The sequence below is a fragment of the Melanerpes formicivorus genome, unplaced genomic scaffold (genome assembly GCF_026170545.1).
Source record: "Melanerpes formicivorus ecotype bairdi unplaced genomic scaffold, bMelFor1.0.p_v2 SCAF_29, whole genome shotgun sequence".
In the NCBI taxonomy this organism is placed as follows: domain Eukaryota; kingdom Metazoa; phylum Chordata; class Aves; order Piciformes; family Picidae; genus Melanerpes; species Melanerpes formicivorus.
Window position 1 is genome coordinate 9621344 of NW_027142381.1, and position 16268 is coordinate 9637611.

At 55.7% G+C, this 16268-nt stretch overlaps 1 protein-coding gene across 3 annotated transcripts; it reads left to right on the forward strand.

Moving 5' to 3' along the window:
- Positions 1 to 7667: 7667 nt before the first annotated feature.
- Positions 7668 to 15936, forward strand: DDX52 (DExD-box helicase 52). Of its 3 annotated transcripts, XM_068154960.1 has the most exons (15): positions 7668 to 7768; positions 7949 to 8171; positions 8482 to 8612; positions 9345 to 9530; positions 9723 to 9866; positions 10470 to 10581; positions 10876 to 10948; positions 11085 to 11288; positions 12216 to 12306; positions 12792 to 12914; positions 13121 to 13271; positions 13585 to 13660; positions 14127 to 14198; positions 14773 to 14865; positions 15378 to 15936. In XM_068154960.1, the coding sequence occupies exons 1-15, from the start codon at positions 7682 to 7684 to the stop codon at positions 15463 to 15465; spliced, it is 1854 nt and encodes a 617-aa protein (XP_068011061.1). In that variant the 5' UTR covers positions 7668 to 7681; the 3' UTR covers positions 15466 to 15936. The 3 variants fall into 3 exon arrangements, with proteins under 3 accessions (XP_068011061.1, XP_068011063.1, XP_068011062.1); XM_068154962.1 differs by lacking the exon at positions 11085 to 11288; XM_068154961.1 differs by lacking the exon at positions 9723 to 9866.
- Positions 15937 to 16268: the final 332 nt, after the last annotated feature.

Below are 16268 nucleotides of genomic sequence, written 5' to 3' on the forward strand. Positions count from 1 at the left end.
GGAGACTCGTGTCCTCACCCTCCTAACAATGCCATAATGATGTTACCCTTAGCCCAGCACAGTTTATTCCTCATCCTCTGCTAACTTTAGCAGCTGAGTGTTAAGCAAACCAATTAGGAGCTGAGTGCCAGACAAAGCCAAGCCTCATCCGTCCTGGATACTGAGCCCTGGGTACTTTACGGGGTCAGTAAAGCAGGAGGCTTGCTGGAAAGCTTTTGAAGATCTTTGATTGCACAGAGCTAACAGAGCTGAGTGATTCAGAGCATGGCAGCAGGGAAGGGTGGCCCTTCTGCAGATGCAGTGCAGGGCTGGGATGTTAATCACCTTCCCAAAGTGCCCTGGCACTGGTTTTATTTCAGTCGCAAGTGAGGTGTGGACTGCTGTGGGAAAGGCTTTCAGAGCAGCAATCTGGTACTTACCTTCCCAGCTGGAGCAGGACACCCTGACAAAACTCCTCCCGCAGAGTTTCTTTGTGTGGATTGCTAAGGAAGTCCCAGGTCATCCCTGCAGGGAAGACATCCAGGCCAGGGGGCTTGGAACTAGATGATCCTTAAGGTCCCTGCCAAGCCAAACCATTCTGTGATCCCGTGGAGGAGCAGATGGCCTGCTGCCCATGAAGGCGCCAGGGACACCACAGCCCAGAGAAGCTGTTTCAGCAGCCTCCAAGCTGCCGTGTGGGGCACAGGTAACTGCAGTCTGCAGCTGCACAGCAGCACCCAGCTCCAAACTTGGTGCTCTTTCCAGACTTGTTCTGCCTGTCCAGCTGGAAATGTCAGCAGGAGAGCCAGCAAGCAGCAGCAGCGTGGGGCTGTGCAGAGCCGGGGCTGTGCTCCCACCGGTGCAGCCTGCACCCCGCACACCACTGCCCAGCGGGCCCAGTGCCACCTTCCTGTGCGACGCCTCAGAAGAGAAAGCATCATCAGTCCCCTGTGGACAGCAAACAGCCTCTGCCCTGCGAAGCCTTTGGGAGGCTTTGGTTGGGCTGGTGGCAGAGTTTGAGGAGTACACAGAGAGGAATGCAGCAAGTGCTTGTGTTGGGAGGCTGGGCTGTTTGCAGACGTTGCCAGCTCCCTGCTGTGCCGCGGTCTGGCCTCAGGAGCAGGTAAATGAGGCTGGAGGAGTCTCTGTGCCAGGCAGGTGGCAGCTTTGGGCAGCCTGCACTGATCCCATCTCTTCCTGACGTGAGATTTGCATCGTGTTGGCAGGTCTTCACAAGTCTGTGGGGAGAGATCATAGCATGGTTGGGGTTGGAAGGAACCTTAAAGGTCATTCAGTTCCAGCCCCCTGCCGCGGGCAAGGAGTCAAGAAGGCAAGCAGCAGCGGAGAGCAGCACTGTGGCAGCAAACTGTTAGTTTAGACCGTTAGTGAGCTGTCCTAACCCAACACGCTGCTGCCAAGCCCCTCAAAACGCTCTCAGTGGTGAGGGAAAACCTCACTGCCTGCTCCAGTGCATCTCTGATTGCCCCTGCAGCTCCAGGTGCTGTGACCTGCATGCCTGCAGCAGCTCCCCAGCGAGCTGCAAATGCGGGGGCTCACAGGTCTGCAAAGATCCCAGGGAGCCTCCATCCTCCCACTCGGACAGGCAAGGTGTGCAGTGCTCTGCACCTCGCGATGGAGCAGCCAGCCACGGTGCTCGCTTTACCTTCTCACTGTGAGTGTCTGACAGCTCCTGCACAGAGGAGATGTCCTCTGGGGACAAAGGGTGGACACTTTGAGCCTGGTTTCACTGGACGTGGTCAGGGTAAACATCTGGTGTGGACAGGCTGAGCCCTGAGAGCTGGGTTAGCTGCTCCCTGGGGCAAGGAGGGGAAGGCTAAAGCAGCTCTCAGTGAAGGCTGCCAGAGGCAGAGCCCCACAGGAGGCTCCAGGGTTTGGCTGCTCAGCTGGCACAGGCAGTCCAGCTGCCCCGGGTGCTCGCAGGGGACACCCCTGGCAATTCCTGCTGGGGGTGGTGGAGGGCTGCTGGGTCCTGCAGCAGCACCGGGGTGAAGGAGGGGCTCCTGCTTCATGCAGGGCTCAGCAGAGCCAGCAGCAGGAGTGCTGTGGGGGGCTGCCAGCACTGGGGAAGTGGTTCCTGACCCCCCCTGGACTTTATTTCTCTGATCCAGGGATAAAAATTACTGTGAAAAATGTGCACTAAAGACTCATCCCCTGTCAGTGTGCAACAGAGCCACAGCCCCCACGAGCCTCAGATGGTTTGCATTAGCCTCTGATGCAAGGAACTTTGATTTTAGTTTTGTCTTCAGCAAAATTAATTCTCCTCTCTGTAATTAATATGCTGCTCAAATGGATTCTTAATTACAGATAAATCACAGATCCACACACTCAGCTGCTGTGCTTTTCAAGTCATAAAAGAGATCGTTTGTCTTCCCCAGATGAACAGAGACCAACTAGCACACATTTCCCCCTTGATGAAGAATTCATTTGCCTTAGAAAGAAAGTCTTTAAGAAAACATTGCAAGGGTTTCTTCAATGGGGGATCAAAGCTCCCACGCTGCTGGAAACCATTTTTGCTCAATGAGAGGTGGGTAAAGGAAAAAAGGGAGGGGGGAAAGTAAAAGTTTGTGGGTAGGGGCTGGGATTACGACACCCTCGGGAGGGATGAGGACCTGGGGTCAAGAAGTTGTGACCAGGTTAGCAACACAGGGAACAGAAGGGGAGGACAAAGGAACAGAAAGTGGAAATGGAGAGATGAATGAGGAGCATGTTTCTGTGCGAAAGAGAATGGCTGCTACAGCAATTCATACTGAGAGCCAAAGGCTGAGGGCCTGTTAATGGATTGGGGGACACAGCGGGGGTCGGAGGTCAGGAGTGCGCCCAGCTCGGCTAATTGACTGTTATGTGCATATTAGCGATGGCAGGGAGAGGGCGAGGGCCTGGGCAGCAGAGATGCAGAAGTTCCACTGTCCTGCGAGCCCTGCCCTACACCTGCTGCACAGACACCCCCCCAGAGCATGCTGGCTGCAGCGGGCTGCCTGCAGGAGCGGAGCCCAGGGCTGCAGGGGAGCTCCTCTGGGCTGGCCGAGCGCGGCTGGGACAACCTCGCTCACCAGATTGGCTTCATTGAGTTACTCTAATCTTGAGGAGGGGAGACTGAGGCTGGAGATGAGGAAGAGACTCTTGAGAGTGAGGGTGGGGAGAGACTGGCACAGGCTGCCCAGGGAGGCTGTGGATGTCCCCTGCCTGGAGGTGTTCAAGGCCAGGCTGGATGAGGCCTTGAGCAAGCTGGGCTGGTGGGGGTGTCCCTGCCCATGGCAGGGGGGTGGAGCAGGTGATCTCTGAGGTCCCTTCCAGCCCATTCCATAATTCTATGTCAGTGCTAGGTCCCAAAGATCTGCCCAGTGCACTCCACCTGTGCTGCTCCTACCCCATCACAGAGAAGCATTGAGCACCCCGGCACGAGGAGCTGCTTCGGGGTCAGGAGTGCAGCCTGCTATAAAGCCCCTGCCTGTACCTGCTGCTGTCCCAGGGGGTGTCTGCAGGAGTGAAAAATGGAAGAGGAAAACCACACAGCCTGGGCTCTCCCCCACACCCCAGGCCAGCCTACAGGCATCCTGCCAGCAGCTCCAGGGCTAGCACTAACCCTCCCCTGCTAGAATTTTACGCCAGCCCTGCTGTGTTAGGAGCACCGTGTTCCCCAGCACGTCCCAGCAGGCACAGGGGGGTTAACACAAGAGCCATGGGCTGATCTGGTAAGTGCCAAGCTCACCCTGCCCGAGTGCAGGCTGCTGCTGTCCCCCTTAGCTGGCACAGGCAGCTGCCTCCTGTTTGCTGCGTTGCAGGTGGAGCGAGAGCTCCCAGGTGGGAGGCACCTTGTCTCCTCTTTACTGGTTGGGCTCAGACACAGGGAGGAAAGCCTTCTGGGGGTTCTGCAGGGTGCACCTGAGGGGAGCCCTCTGCTCAGGAGGCTTTAGGTCACCTCGCTCAGCAAAGCAGGAGCAACACAGCAGAAATCAGCTCCAGCCCCAGAGACAGGCTCGGTTTTGAAGTCAGTGCAGCCTGGAGCTGGCTTTGGTGGCATCAAGCTCCAGCCCAGCGAGCACTGCTAATAAACCAGGATTGCCCAGGTTATCACAGTATAACTCAGGTTGGAAAGGACCTCGAGGATCATCGAGTCCAACCTATCAACACAGACCCCATGACTAGACCATGGCACCAAGTGCCACGTCCAATCTCCTCTTGAACGCCTCCAGGGATGGTGACTCAACCACCTCCCTGGGCAACCCGTTCCAATGACGAATGACTCGCTCGGTGAAGAACTTCCTCCTCACCTCGAGTCTAAACCTCCCCTGGCGCAGCTTGAGACTGTGTCCTCTTGTTCTGGTGCTGGTTGCCTGGGAGAAGAGACCAACCCAGGTTACACCAGGCTGCTGGGGCATTGATCACCGTGGCTGCGCCGAGCTGAGCAGCCTGTGCTCCTGCACCATGCGCCCTGCCACGGGCTCGCTGCTCGCTGGGCTCAGCGCTGAGCTGGCAATTAGCGCTGAGTAATGGAGAGAGCAGCCCCCGGGGGGCCACGGGAAGCGCACTCTGGCTTTGCAGTTGCTCCCTTTCTGTATCTCAGCAGCTTCTCCATTTCGCCCCCAGCACCTGGGGAGACCTTCGAGTGCCAGCGCTGGTCCCTCTGACCATCCCATGGCAGAGCAGCCTTGGCACGAGGACCCACACGTGCCGGAAGATGGGAGCATGTGGTGAGCTCCTCCTGGAGGGTTCCTCACTCACAGAATCACAGAATGCCAGGTTGGAAGGGACCCGACCCCAAGGAGCATCTGATCCAACCTTTAAACTCCTGGCACAGAGCTTTCTGCTTGCCTGGCACCTGGCACTGCCACCTCGGAAGCCAAGCCCCTCGCTCCTGGCACAAAGGCATTTCCCAGCCAGCTGATGAAGGAATATTTCCCATTTCCTCACTCCTGAATCTGCTGACAGCATCTCTTGGTGAGTGATGGATATTGGAGATGATTTATGGTTCTTTGTTACACAAATGCCTCCACATTCTTGCCTGTCCGCTCGCAGCAACCACGAGTCACCTCAGCCCGGGAGTGCTCTGAAGGACACAGCGTCCAGCGCTGCTTTTGTTTGCTGTAAACACAACACCGAGGGCAGAGCCCGGGCTGTGCCAGCTCCGTGGTGCCCTGCACCCACCCAGCTCTGTGCCAGCTCCGTGGTGCTCTGCACCCATCCAGCTCTGTGCCAGCTCCGTGGTGCTCTGCACCCATCCAGCTCTGTGCCAGCTCCGTGGTGCTCTGCACCCAGCCAGCTCTGTGCCAGCTCCGTGGTGCTCTGCACCCAGCCAGCTCTGTGCCAGCTCCGTGGCGCTCTGCACCCATCCAGCTGTGTGCCAGCTCCGTGGTGTTCTGTACTCGCCCAGCTCTGTGCCAGCTCCGTGGTGCTCTGCACCCACCCAGCTCTGTGCCAGCTCCGTGGTGCTCTGCACCCACCCAGCTCTGTGCCAGCTCCGTGGTGCTCTGCACCCATCCAGCTCTGTGCCAGCTCCGTGGCGCTCTGCACCCACCCAGCTCTGTGCCAGCTCCGTGGCGCTCTGCACCCACCCAGCTGTGTGCCAGCTCCGTGGTGCTCTGCACCCGCCCAGCTCTGTGCCAGCTCCGTGGTGCTCTGCACCCATCCAGCTGTGTGCCAGCTCCGTGGTGCTCTGCACCCGCCCAGCTGTGTGCCAGCTCCGTGGTGCTCTGCACCCATCCAGCTGTGTGCCAGCTCCGTGGTGCTCTGCACCCCTCCAGCTCTGTGCCAGCTCCGTGGTGCTCTGCACCCACCCAGCTCTGTGCCAGCTCCGTGGTGCTCTGCACCCATCCAGCTGTGTGCCAGCTCCGTGGTGCTCTGCACCCACCCAGCTCTGTGCCAGCTCCGTGGCGCTCTGCACCCACCCAGCTGTGTGCCAGCTCCGTGGTGCTCTGCACCCACCCAGCTCTGTGCCAGCTCCATGGTGCTCTGCACCCACCCAGCTCTGTGCCAGCTCCGTGGCGCTCTGCACCCATCCAGCTGTGTGCCAGCTCCGTGGCGCTCTGCACCCATCCAGCTGTGTGCCAGCTCCGTGGTGCTCTGCACCCATCCAGCTGTGTGCCAGCTCCGTGGTGCTCTGCACCCGCCCAGCTCTGTGCCAGCTCCGTGGTGCTCTGCACTCGCCCAGCTGTGTGCCAGCTCCGTGGTGCTCTGCACCCACCCAGCTCTGTGCCGCAGCTTCCGCGCAGCCGCCGGGCAGGCTGGCAAAGGAAGGGGCAGAGAGGGGCTGCGGGGAGGGTCCTGCTCCTGCTGGTTTTCATCTCCAGGTTTGTAATGAAACCAGAGAGGGTTACAGGAGGAGCAGCCACTGCCTGTGCCTCGTAGAGCTCCTGGATTTGGGCAGTGTGGAGGTTTAGCCCTTGAGACTTCCACTGGGTGAAGTGGCTCTTGCAGTGCTGCTGCTGCTCGCTTGGGTTTCTCTTTGGTTTACTCCGAGAACAGCAGGAAAAAATACTTGTGTTGTTTGATCTGATAGAGAGTGAGGAGACTACCTGCACCCCTGGGTCCCAGAGTTTATCATAATGAAGGAACCCATGAATTAAATCAATTCTGATCTTAATCTATGCAAAGTTTCTTGGCTGCCCTGAGCCAGCTGCTGGCTTGCTCCTGCCACTGCCTCCAGCGTTCCTCCCTTCCAGCCCGGCTGTGAGGCTGGGTTAGAGGATTAAACAACGAACTGGGCACATTCCTGACTTCAGTGTAGGTGTCCCTGGGACTGCTTGCTGGCTTCGTGTCGGGAAGGGATTCCGGGGTTGAGCCCAAAGAAAGGTTTTGAATCAAAGCCAGGGAGGACATTCCTCAGCTTCCCCAGGGACAGGCAGAGCCACTTGCTGCAGCTGACAGAGGGACTGCCCCATCAATCCACGGGGAGAATGGAACCCGAGGGATGGTGCGGGCCAGAAGTGCTCACAAGCTGCGGATTTGGCTCCAGGAAAATCCGGGGCCGAAGTTTCCCTCTGCAAAAAGCAGAGCGGCTGTGCCCAGCAGAGCTGCTGGTCCCTGGTCCGTGATGGATGGAGCAGAGGTCAGTCCTGGGAGCCCAGTCAACGACACTGTAAATCACCGCAGCCCAGAGACATCCGAACAAAAACTTCCCACAAAAGCTTTTTGTCCTCCGGCTCAGCAGAGCCCTTCCTGGCAGAGGGCTGCCGCGGTGGCTGCAATTAACTCACCGTCAGGGGCGCACAAAAGGACAAAGCAGCACAATCGCCCTGTAAAGATGTCGAACAGCTTTATGGCTCATGCGCCGGGTTTGAGATTTCTGATGCCTTTGGACCTCACGCGGGTGATTGGAGCATCACCAACACCTCCCTGCTGCGGGTGCCCCTCGGCGGCGCCCTTCCAGACCCCCTTGCTGCAGCTTTGCCGGGAGGGAGCCGCTGTGGGGGACCCACAACCCCGGGGCCTGCCCCGGAGCCTGCCCCGGAGCCTGCCCCGGGCACGGGAGCAGCGCTGCGGCAGGGCAGGAGTCCTTGCTTGGGGCTCGGGCTGCCCCCGGCGCTCCGGGCCTAGTGCGGCCTAGCGAGGCCTACCCGCGCGGTTGCCATGGCAACGCGGCGCCACTCGAGGCGGCCAGGCCGTTGCTAGGATACGGCGCCGGGCTCCGCCCCCCCGCCCCCGCGCCGCCGGAAGTGGTTTGTGCTTCCGGTCGCGCGGCAGCATGGAGGCTCATGATCTGTTCCGGCGCTTGGGTGCCGGTGCTCGCTTCGATGTCCGGCGGTTCGGGGACGATGCGAGGCGGTTCGGGGTGCGGCCCGCAGCGGGGGGAGGTTGGGATGGGCCTGGGTCCTGTCCTCTCCGCGGTTCGGGCTCCTGGGTCTCGTCCGCTCCCTGCGCTGGGACCCCCGGGCGCACTCGCGGCCCTGCGGTCGCGTTTCGGGAAAGCGCTTGGATCTGATGTCGCCGTTGTTGCTCTCTTTTCCCCCAGGTGATAAAAGGGAGCGGAGGCAGCGTCTCGCTGGAGAGCCTCGACTTCTTCGGGCGCAAGGAGGAAGTCCCTTTGGGGTCCGGCGAGGAGGACTGGGGGCTCGAAGGGGCTGGAAAGCAGCAGGAGGAGGATGGAGCGGGGAAAAACAAGGGAGAGGTGGCAGGAAAGAGAAAAAGAAGTGCAGAAAGCAGTGAAGGAAAAAGGAAAAAGAAGAGGACAGGAGGTATTTATGCACACACGTGTGTCCTTGGCAGAACACCTGAGGAAGTTCCTGCTTCTTGTTTCACTTCAAACCTCAGATCATTGTACCTGCAAACCCCCCAACCTTCTGGGCTGTTGGCTGGTTTGTGTCAGAGCTGAGAGAATAATGGGGCCAGGGGTTAGTTTGAAGGCAGGGGGGGTGGCTGCCTCCTTCTGCAGTATTCATTCACTTCAGCAAGAAGGAGACAAAAGGTTTGGAGGTGTTCTTTGGTACCAAATTGCTCTTGGCTGGATTCTGCTAAGGGAAGTGGGGATTTTTTTGGCACTTCCAGAAGCAGCATCAGTGGCAGAGCTGTCTGAAAGCAATGGGATAAAGTGGATGTCCTCTCTGGAAGCAAAATTTGAAGATGCAAAAGACAAAAAGCTGACTGCAGAGAAGCTTGAACGCTTGAGGAGAGAAAAGGTGAGCCCACAGAGCTCTGGTGGAGCAGCAGAGTATTTCCTCCCTGCTGTTTCAGCTGAAGATTGAGGCTCCTTGGTGGTAATTGCTCTTGGGAGGAAGGTGACTGAGTGTGAGGAAATTAACCAGGTGGGCAGAGGGCAAATCCAGGCCTCTGTACATCATCAGTGGTGTGGCCAGCAGGACTGGACTGCTGATTGTCCACCTCTACAGGGCACTGGTGAGAAACCACTTTGAATACTGGGTTCAGGTTTGGGCCCCTCACTCCAAGAAGGACATTGAGGGGCTGGACCTGGGGTAGAGAAAAGGAGGCTGAGTGGAGACTTTCTTGCTCTCCACAACTCCCTGCAAGGAGCTTGGAGTGAGATAGGGGTCAGGTGTTTTCTTCTGGGGAACAAGTGATAGGACAGGAGGAAGTGGTCTCAAGCTGTGCCAGGGGAGGTTTAGGCTGGATACAAGGAACAATTTCATCCCTCAGAGTTTTCTCAGGCCCTGGCCCAGGCTGCCCAGGGCAGTGGTGGAGTCCCCATCCCTGGAAGGGTTTCAAAGCTGTGCAAATGTGGTGCTGAGGGATGTGGTTTAGCAGCAGACTTGGCAGTGTTGGGTTCACAGTTAGATCTGATGATCTTAGAGGTCTTTTCCAGCCTAAGCCACTCTGTTATTCTCTGACTTTGCTCTGGTTTGAGTTCTATGCTGCCCCAGAAAGGAGGAACTCATTTGTCCTTCATCTTGCAGATAAACCGCTTCAGAAACAAGCACAGAATCAGTGTGCAGGGGACAGATCTTCCTGACCCCATTGCCACCTTTGAGCAGCTTCAGAAGGAGTACAAAGTCCACCCCAAAATCATGGAGAACATCCAGGCTGCTGGTTTCCAGGTCCCAACCCCCATCCAGATGCAGGCTATTCCTGTCATGCTCCATGTAAGTCTCCCTGTGCTGAGTTCCCTGAGTGGCAGAGCCTTAGGGACACATCAGCTGTGTCAGAGTTCAAGTACCAGACCCTGCAGCTCTGCTTTTGCTGCTGTGCTTTGGGTTAGGTTGTGGCTTTAACAGTTACCTGGGTGTGTGTTGGGTTTTTGTTCCCAGCAAAGTGCCTTCTTGTTTCCCTCACAGGGTCGGGAGCTCCTAGCTTCAGCTCCTACTGGCTCTGGCAAAACTCTGGCATTTTGTGTTCCTCTCCTGACTCATCTGAAACAACCCAGGAACAAAGGATTCAGAGCTCTGATCATATCACCCACCCGAGAGCTTGCTAGCCAGGTGTGTGTGGGGGAGGCCTTCCCCCTGAGCCAGTACAGCTGCAGCTTAGTGCAGACCTCTCCCCCTCCATTCCCCTCGGATCCAGGAGAAGTGACTTTCAGAGAAACAGCTGCAGCATCCAGTGCCTCAGCCTGATCTGTCTGGTTAAAGGCTTGAGAGTCTTTGATCAGCTTACAATGCAGCTGTGGGACTGCTCCAAGAGGTTTCTCTGCTTGCCAGGGAATAATCTGTAGTGAAGCTTTGTTGTTAGAATGATGCCAGGATGCCAGATTGGGGCAGAGCTCCGTTGTTGCTCCAGTGGGAGCTACATCACTGGAGACCAGCTGTGGCAGCCAGACCTGTGAGAACTTGCAGGTGAACAGCACAAGTTGTTATGGTGGGAGAATCACTTTTCTCTGGATGCTGGACTCAGGCTGATGTCTGAGGCTGTATCCTCAGGACTGACCTCCAGAGGTCCCTTCCAGCCCCTACCCTTCTATGGTTATCTGCAGCTTTTCTGCTCTGACAACTGTGTTGAAGATAGACCCAGACTGAAGTGAAGCCAGAGTTCTCTGTTGTGAACCAGCTCAGCTGGAGGATTTCACCTCCCTTCTGCCTTTGCAGACACACAGGGAGCTGGTGAAGCTGGCTGAGGGGACTGGCTTCAGGATACACATGATCCACAAGGCAGCTGCAGCAGCAAAGAAGTTTGGGCCCAAGTCTTCCAAGAAATTTGGTAATTAAGTACTGAAGTGCTTCCAAAAATGTCAGAAATGTCACTTCCCTTTCTCTTGTGGCCTGTGTGGCTTTAAAGAGATCAGGCAGTGCCACTCCAGGCCTGCAGCTGATTGCTCAACACTGAAGTAGCTGGCATGGAGCAACTGGGAAGCGAGTGGGGTGGTGGAGCCTGTGAGCTGTGCCTCTGACAGGAGGGATTGGGGCTTGGGCTTCTCAGGGCTCTGCTGGGCTGGGTTGTGTCCTTTTCAATGGTCTGCCTTTCTCCTTTCCCCTTTGTTACCTCTCTCCACAGACATTCTAGTGACTACTCCCAACAGACTCATCTATCTGCTGAAACAGGATCCTCCAGCAGTAGATCTGTCCAGGTACTGGCAGTGCTTTTCCACTCTGGCTTTGCTGCTGCAGAGTGTCTGTGTGTGTGGTCCTTCCATCTGTGCTGGTCTCTTGGCTTCTGCCTTCTCCACCAGTGAGTGACTGAACAGCAAAGCTCTTTGTTGGCAGTGTGGAGTGGCTGGTGGTGGATGAGTCAGACAAACTCTTTGAGGATGGGAAGTCAGGGTTCCGAGAGCAGCTGGCCTCCATCTTCCTGGCCTGCACATCCCCCCTGGTGAGAAGAGCCCTGTTCAGTGCCACCTTTGCCCATGATGTGGAGGAGTGGTGTAAACTCAACCTTGACAGCATTGTTCTGGTGTCTGTTGGAGCAAGGTAGGTCTGCAGCTGTCCCCTGGCTCACTCAGAGTCTTCTAGGTCTTTTTTTTTTCCATTTCTTGGGCAAATTCTTTGCTTTCCTTGCATCAGCCCCATGGGAGTCACAAGCTTGGGGAAGAGTGGCTGGAAACTGCCCACTGGGCAGCAGCAGCTGAAGGTGAGCCAGTGTGTGCCCAGGTGGCTTGCATCAGGCCAGCAGGAGTAGGGCAGCACTGATGAAGCCACAGCTCAAATCCTGGGTTCAGTTTTGGGCCCCTCACCTCAAGAAGGACATTGAGGTGCTGCAGTGTGTCCAGAGAAGGGCAAGGAGGTTAGTGAAGGGTCTGGAGAGCAGGGCTGGTAAGGAGCAGCTGAGGGAACTGGGACTGTGTAGCCTGGAGAAGAGGAAGCTGTGGGGGAGAGCTCATTGCTCCCTACAGCTCCCTGAAAGGAGGTTGGAGCCAGGTGGGGGTCAATGTCCTCTCCCAGATCACAGATGAGGGGGTGAGGGGAAAGGGCCTGAAGTTGCCCCAGGGAAGGTTTAGGTTGGACATGAGGAACAAATTTTCCTCCTCAAGGATTGCCAAGCCCTTGGAGAGGCTGCCCAGGGCAGTGGTGGAATCCCCATGCCTGGAGACTTCTAAAAGCTGTGCAGATGTGGTTCTGAGGGACATGGTTCAGCAGCAGACTCGGGAGTGTTGGGTTCATGGTTGGATGTGAAAGGTCTTTTCCAGCCTGAAGATTGTGTGACCAGGCTGCTTGGCTGAGCAGGCTGCTCCAGAGAAAATGCTGCAGCCTTGGAGGTGTTTCTGCCAGCGTTGGTTTCCTTTGCACACTACTTCAGCATCAAAGCCACCTCAGCCCTGGGAGCATGTTCTGGGGAAGTTTGCCACACTGTTCCTGCTTCACCAGGTGAGCTTTCACCTCTGGCATTTCTCATTGCAGGAACTCTGCAGCAGAGACAGTGGAGCAAGAGCTGCTGTTTGTTGGATCTGAGACAGGAAAGCTAACAGCTATGAGAGAGCTTGTCAAAAAGGTACCTGGGAGAGCTGGGTCTGTTCTGCTGCCACTGAACTGAGCTCTGTGTGCTGCCAGAGCCCAGGGTGTCCCATGGCACAGGCTGCTCTTGACACAGGAAGCATTACCCATTCTGCTGTGCAAGAGGGAGTGCCCTGCTTGCAAACCTCAGAGTACTCCCTCTTGGGTTTATGTTTGCATCTTGCTTAGGAGCAGTTTGTATCAAGTCCATTTAATGTTCCTCAGCAGTGTGAGCTGGTTCTTCATCCTGAGTGGAAAGAAAAGATCTTTGCTTCTGTGGATTAAATTGCAGCCTGATGCTTCAGTCAGAACTGTTCCATAAGGGCAGTGGAGCTGAACTTGCTTAGTTCTGACTGTAAAGATCTGGCCATCTGCTGGGGTGTCAGGCACTGGGGATGGGTCAGCCTCTCCAGCAGCTGAGTGCCTGTGAGCAGTCACAGTAGGAAGAGCAGAGGAACCTGAGACAGGCTTATTCTTTTGCAGGGTTTTGCTCCTCCAGTCCTTGTCTTTGTCCAGTCCATTGAGAGGGCAAAAGAGCTCTTCCATGAGCTGATTTATGAAGGCATCAATGTGGATGTCATCCATGCAGACAAAACCCAGCAGCAGGTAGGGGAATATGACACTTGAGAAGGGTAGAAGCAGGAGTGTTGGAATGGAACCTCAGGAACTTTGACAGTCAATTACTGCAGGCTTTGGTTCAGAGGTTTGGTTTTGTTCATTACCATCCTGACAGCTGCTAGGAAACGAGTTCACCTCCTTTCTCAAGCTGCTAATTAGGCTGCTTCCAAGTCCCTTTTCTGCTCTCTTCCTAGAGAGATAAGGTAGTGCACAGCTTCAGAGCTGGGAAGATCTGGGTGCTCATCTGCTCAGCCCTGCTGGCTCGAGGGATTGACTTCAAAGGAGTGAACATGGTGATCAATTACGATTTGCCAACGAGCGCCGTGGAATACATCCACAGGATAGGTCAGTGGTGCCTCACAGATGCTTCCCTTTTGCTCATTTCCTGGATCCTTAATGTTCCTGGGCATGAGAAATTCCTGAAGCCTCCTCTGTTGCTGCAGCACTGGCTTCTGCGTCACTCGAGCCAGTTTCTGTCTGGGCTCAGCTTCCAGCCCTAGATACTGGGAGCCTGCTGCCATGGCCGTGTGCCTCCATCGAACAGGAGCAGTCTGGAGACTGGCTGCTGGGCAGTACATGGAAACACAGCCTGGGGCTGTGAAGAGGAGTTGAAGGAAGGGAGGTGTTTAAGGCAGAATCTCTCCCTTGTGTTTGACAGGTCGCACAGGGAGGGCAGGGCACAGGGGCAGAGCAGTCACCTTCTTCACAGAGGATGATAAACCTTTGCTGCGGAGGTAAGCTGCAAGCGTCTGCAGCCCTGCTCCTCTCCTGCTTTCCTGAGCCACTGCCCACGTAGGAAGTGTGACTAACCTCATGCTGTGCTCTAGGTTTGCTCATCCAGTTCTTCAACCTCCTTGTGTCCACATTCCCTTGGTATGATTCTGGTTTAGCTCACTGCTTCTCCCTCTCCTTGAAGATGTCCTCACTGAGAGCTTCTGTTTGTTCAGACACCCCAGGGAGCTCTTACTTTCACCTAAGCCTTTTGTGTCTTCATTTCTTGCTTGCCTTATGTCCTGGGTTGAATTTAAACTTGCTGCTGGTATTCAAAACCTCACTTCTGTGGCTGCTTCTTGCTTGGAAAACTAAGCAGCACAAGACAAAGCAACACCAAAGGCAGCTGGCTGTTAGGGCCTGCTGCCTCCCACAGCTGTTCATCTCCTGTCCAAGCTGATCTCTTCCCTCCTCTCCTCTCCTCTCCAGCATAGCCAACGTGATTCAGCGAGCTGGCTGTCCTGTGCCAGACTACATCAAGCACCTGCCCAGGCTGCAAAGGTACCTTGCCCTCAGCAGCTCTCACACTTGCTACCTGCTTTCATTGCCTGCCTGAGCGGTGTGGGGCTGGCAGGAGGTGTCTGCAGTACAGCTGCAGTCTAGCTGCAGAGGGAAGGTTGGGCAGGGGGGAGTGGCAGGTTTGTGTCTGGATCAAACTGCTAACAAAAAGAATTCTTGATTTGGGGGCTTTCTGGGGTGGTTTTTGGAGTGCTCTGCAGTCTGCTTTGGGCTTGCTAGGGCCATACTCAGGGTTTGGATTTCTGACACGAGAGGAAAACCTTCACTCCTTGTTGAGTTGCCTCTATCAGAACTGGTATATGCCTAAAGACTTTCATTAGTGCTTCTTTGCAGGCTTTCTCATAACTCCTAAGAGCTTCTGAGGCTAGAGATCCTTCTGTCTGTGTTAGACTGATACAGAAGGGCTTGTCTGAATGTCTTGGAGACAGCATGACTGAGCTGATCTTGGAATAAGCACTGAAAATAGAGAATACAAATGCCTATCAGCCAGGGAAGGAGTGCATTATCTGGCTTATTTACTTCAATTTAATCCTTCTCCACTGAATGTCATTCTCAGCAAACAAAAGAAGAAGTTCATCAAGAAGCCACTGACAAGAGAATCCATCTGTACCACCCCCCAGTGCTTCATGAAAAAGGGCAAAAGGAAAATGTAAGTAGGTTGTTTCTTCTTGGGAGGAGCTAAAAGATGCTGCTTAGCCAGCTCCCTCCAAAAGGATCAATGCTTGTGTTGGTGGCCACCCAGCCAGAGTGGGTTTGGTGGTGGTGAAGGTTTGATGTCAGTGTCTGTGTGCTGGGGAATGGATTAAGACCACCAGATGGCTTCATGTGGTTCCACGTACCAAGGGACAGCAAGCTGAGTTTGAACCCCTGGCCTCAGAGCCAGGCTGTCTGCTGCCTGTCTGCTCCTGCTTTGGGGTTAGTGTGGGGAGTGTTAAAGAAGCAGACCTGAAGTCGTGAGGACTGGATGGAGCTGGCAGAGAATTGGCTTGTAGCAGTGTGGTGTGGCAGAAGTGGACATGAAAACAATCACTGCCCACGCTCTGGAGTGCCACTGCTGAGGAATTTGTGTCCAGATGCCCTGTAAAACAGCTTAGGCTTGTGTCCCTGCTCCATGCTTCAGCTGCTACTCAGCTGTCTTGCTCTCTGTGCTGTCTCTTGTAGGAAGGCTGCAAGGGAAAACATTAAGGAAAAAAAGAAAGTTAAAGAAGGTAAAAATGGCAACAAAGCAGAGAGTGCTTCCCAAAGCTGAACAGCAGCAGGCTGCTCTGAGCTGGGGCTGGCAACTCAGCCCCCACCAAAGGACAGAGGAATGGAGATAAGGGCAGAGGAAAGGAGGAAAACCTCTCTCAGGTTCCCTTCTGGGACATGCAAGAAAGTCTCTACTGCCCTACCAGCAGAGGATTCCTGGCTGCTGCTGCCAGAAGCTGAGGAGCATCGTGCAGGGAATGCCTCCTGTGCCTGCAGAGCAGTTCAGAAACAGCAGCTGTTTGTGTGCTGCTCCTCGGGAATGCTGTCAGTCCCTCTTCACATCCCCCCTGCTGCCTCTGTCAGCCCTCCAGAAGATTCAGGGGCAGGAAGAGCAGAACTTACTCTTAGGCTTGATCCAGACAGCTGTCAAAGACTTCTCTGGACACTTGTGAAAAACAAACCAAGCCCCCCTGTCTGTGCAAGTAAAGCCTTGCTCCTCCTTTCTTGCTTCTATGAAATCATTTTGAAACAACCACTCCTTGTAGTGTCTGTGAACTGGTTCCTGAGGGCCCAGTGCTGTTGGGCAGGAGGGTGGCACCTTTCACAGAATTCCAGCAGGGTGGGGGTGGAGATCCCCTGCTCGAGCAGAGCACCCAGGAACGCATCCAGCTGGGTGTGGAATGCCTTAGCTCGCCCAGGGCTGTGCCCAGGTGTGTGTGAGACGGACTCCACAGCCTCTCACCACCCTGGCCCAGCACTCTGGACCCTCAGAGGGAAGGATTTTTTCCCTTACGTTTATGGGGAGCTTCCTGTGCTCCAGCTGTGCCCCTTGCCCCTTGTCCTGGCACTGGGCACCGCTGGGCA

Bases quoted from the DNA above. Each gene is read 5' to 3' on its own strand.
- DDX52 (XM_068154960.1), top strand. From the start codon at position 7,682: ATGGAGGCTCATGATCTGTTCCGGCGCTTGGGTGCCGGTGCTCGCTTC. The intron at 9,531-9,722 runs GTAAGTCTCCCT...TTTCCCTCACAG, and splicing joins CTATTCCTGTCATGCTCCAT to GGTCGGGAGCTCCTAGCTTC. The intron at 14,866-15,377 runs GTAAGTAGGTTG...TGTCTCTTGTAG, and splicing joins AAAAAGGGCAAAAGGAAAAT to GAAGGCTGCAAGGGAAAACA.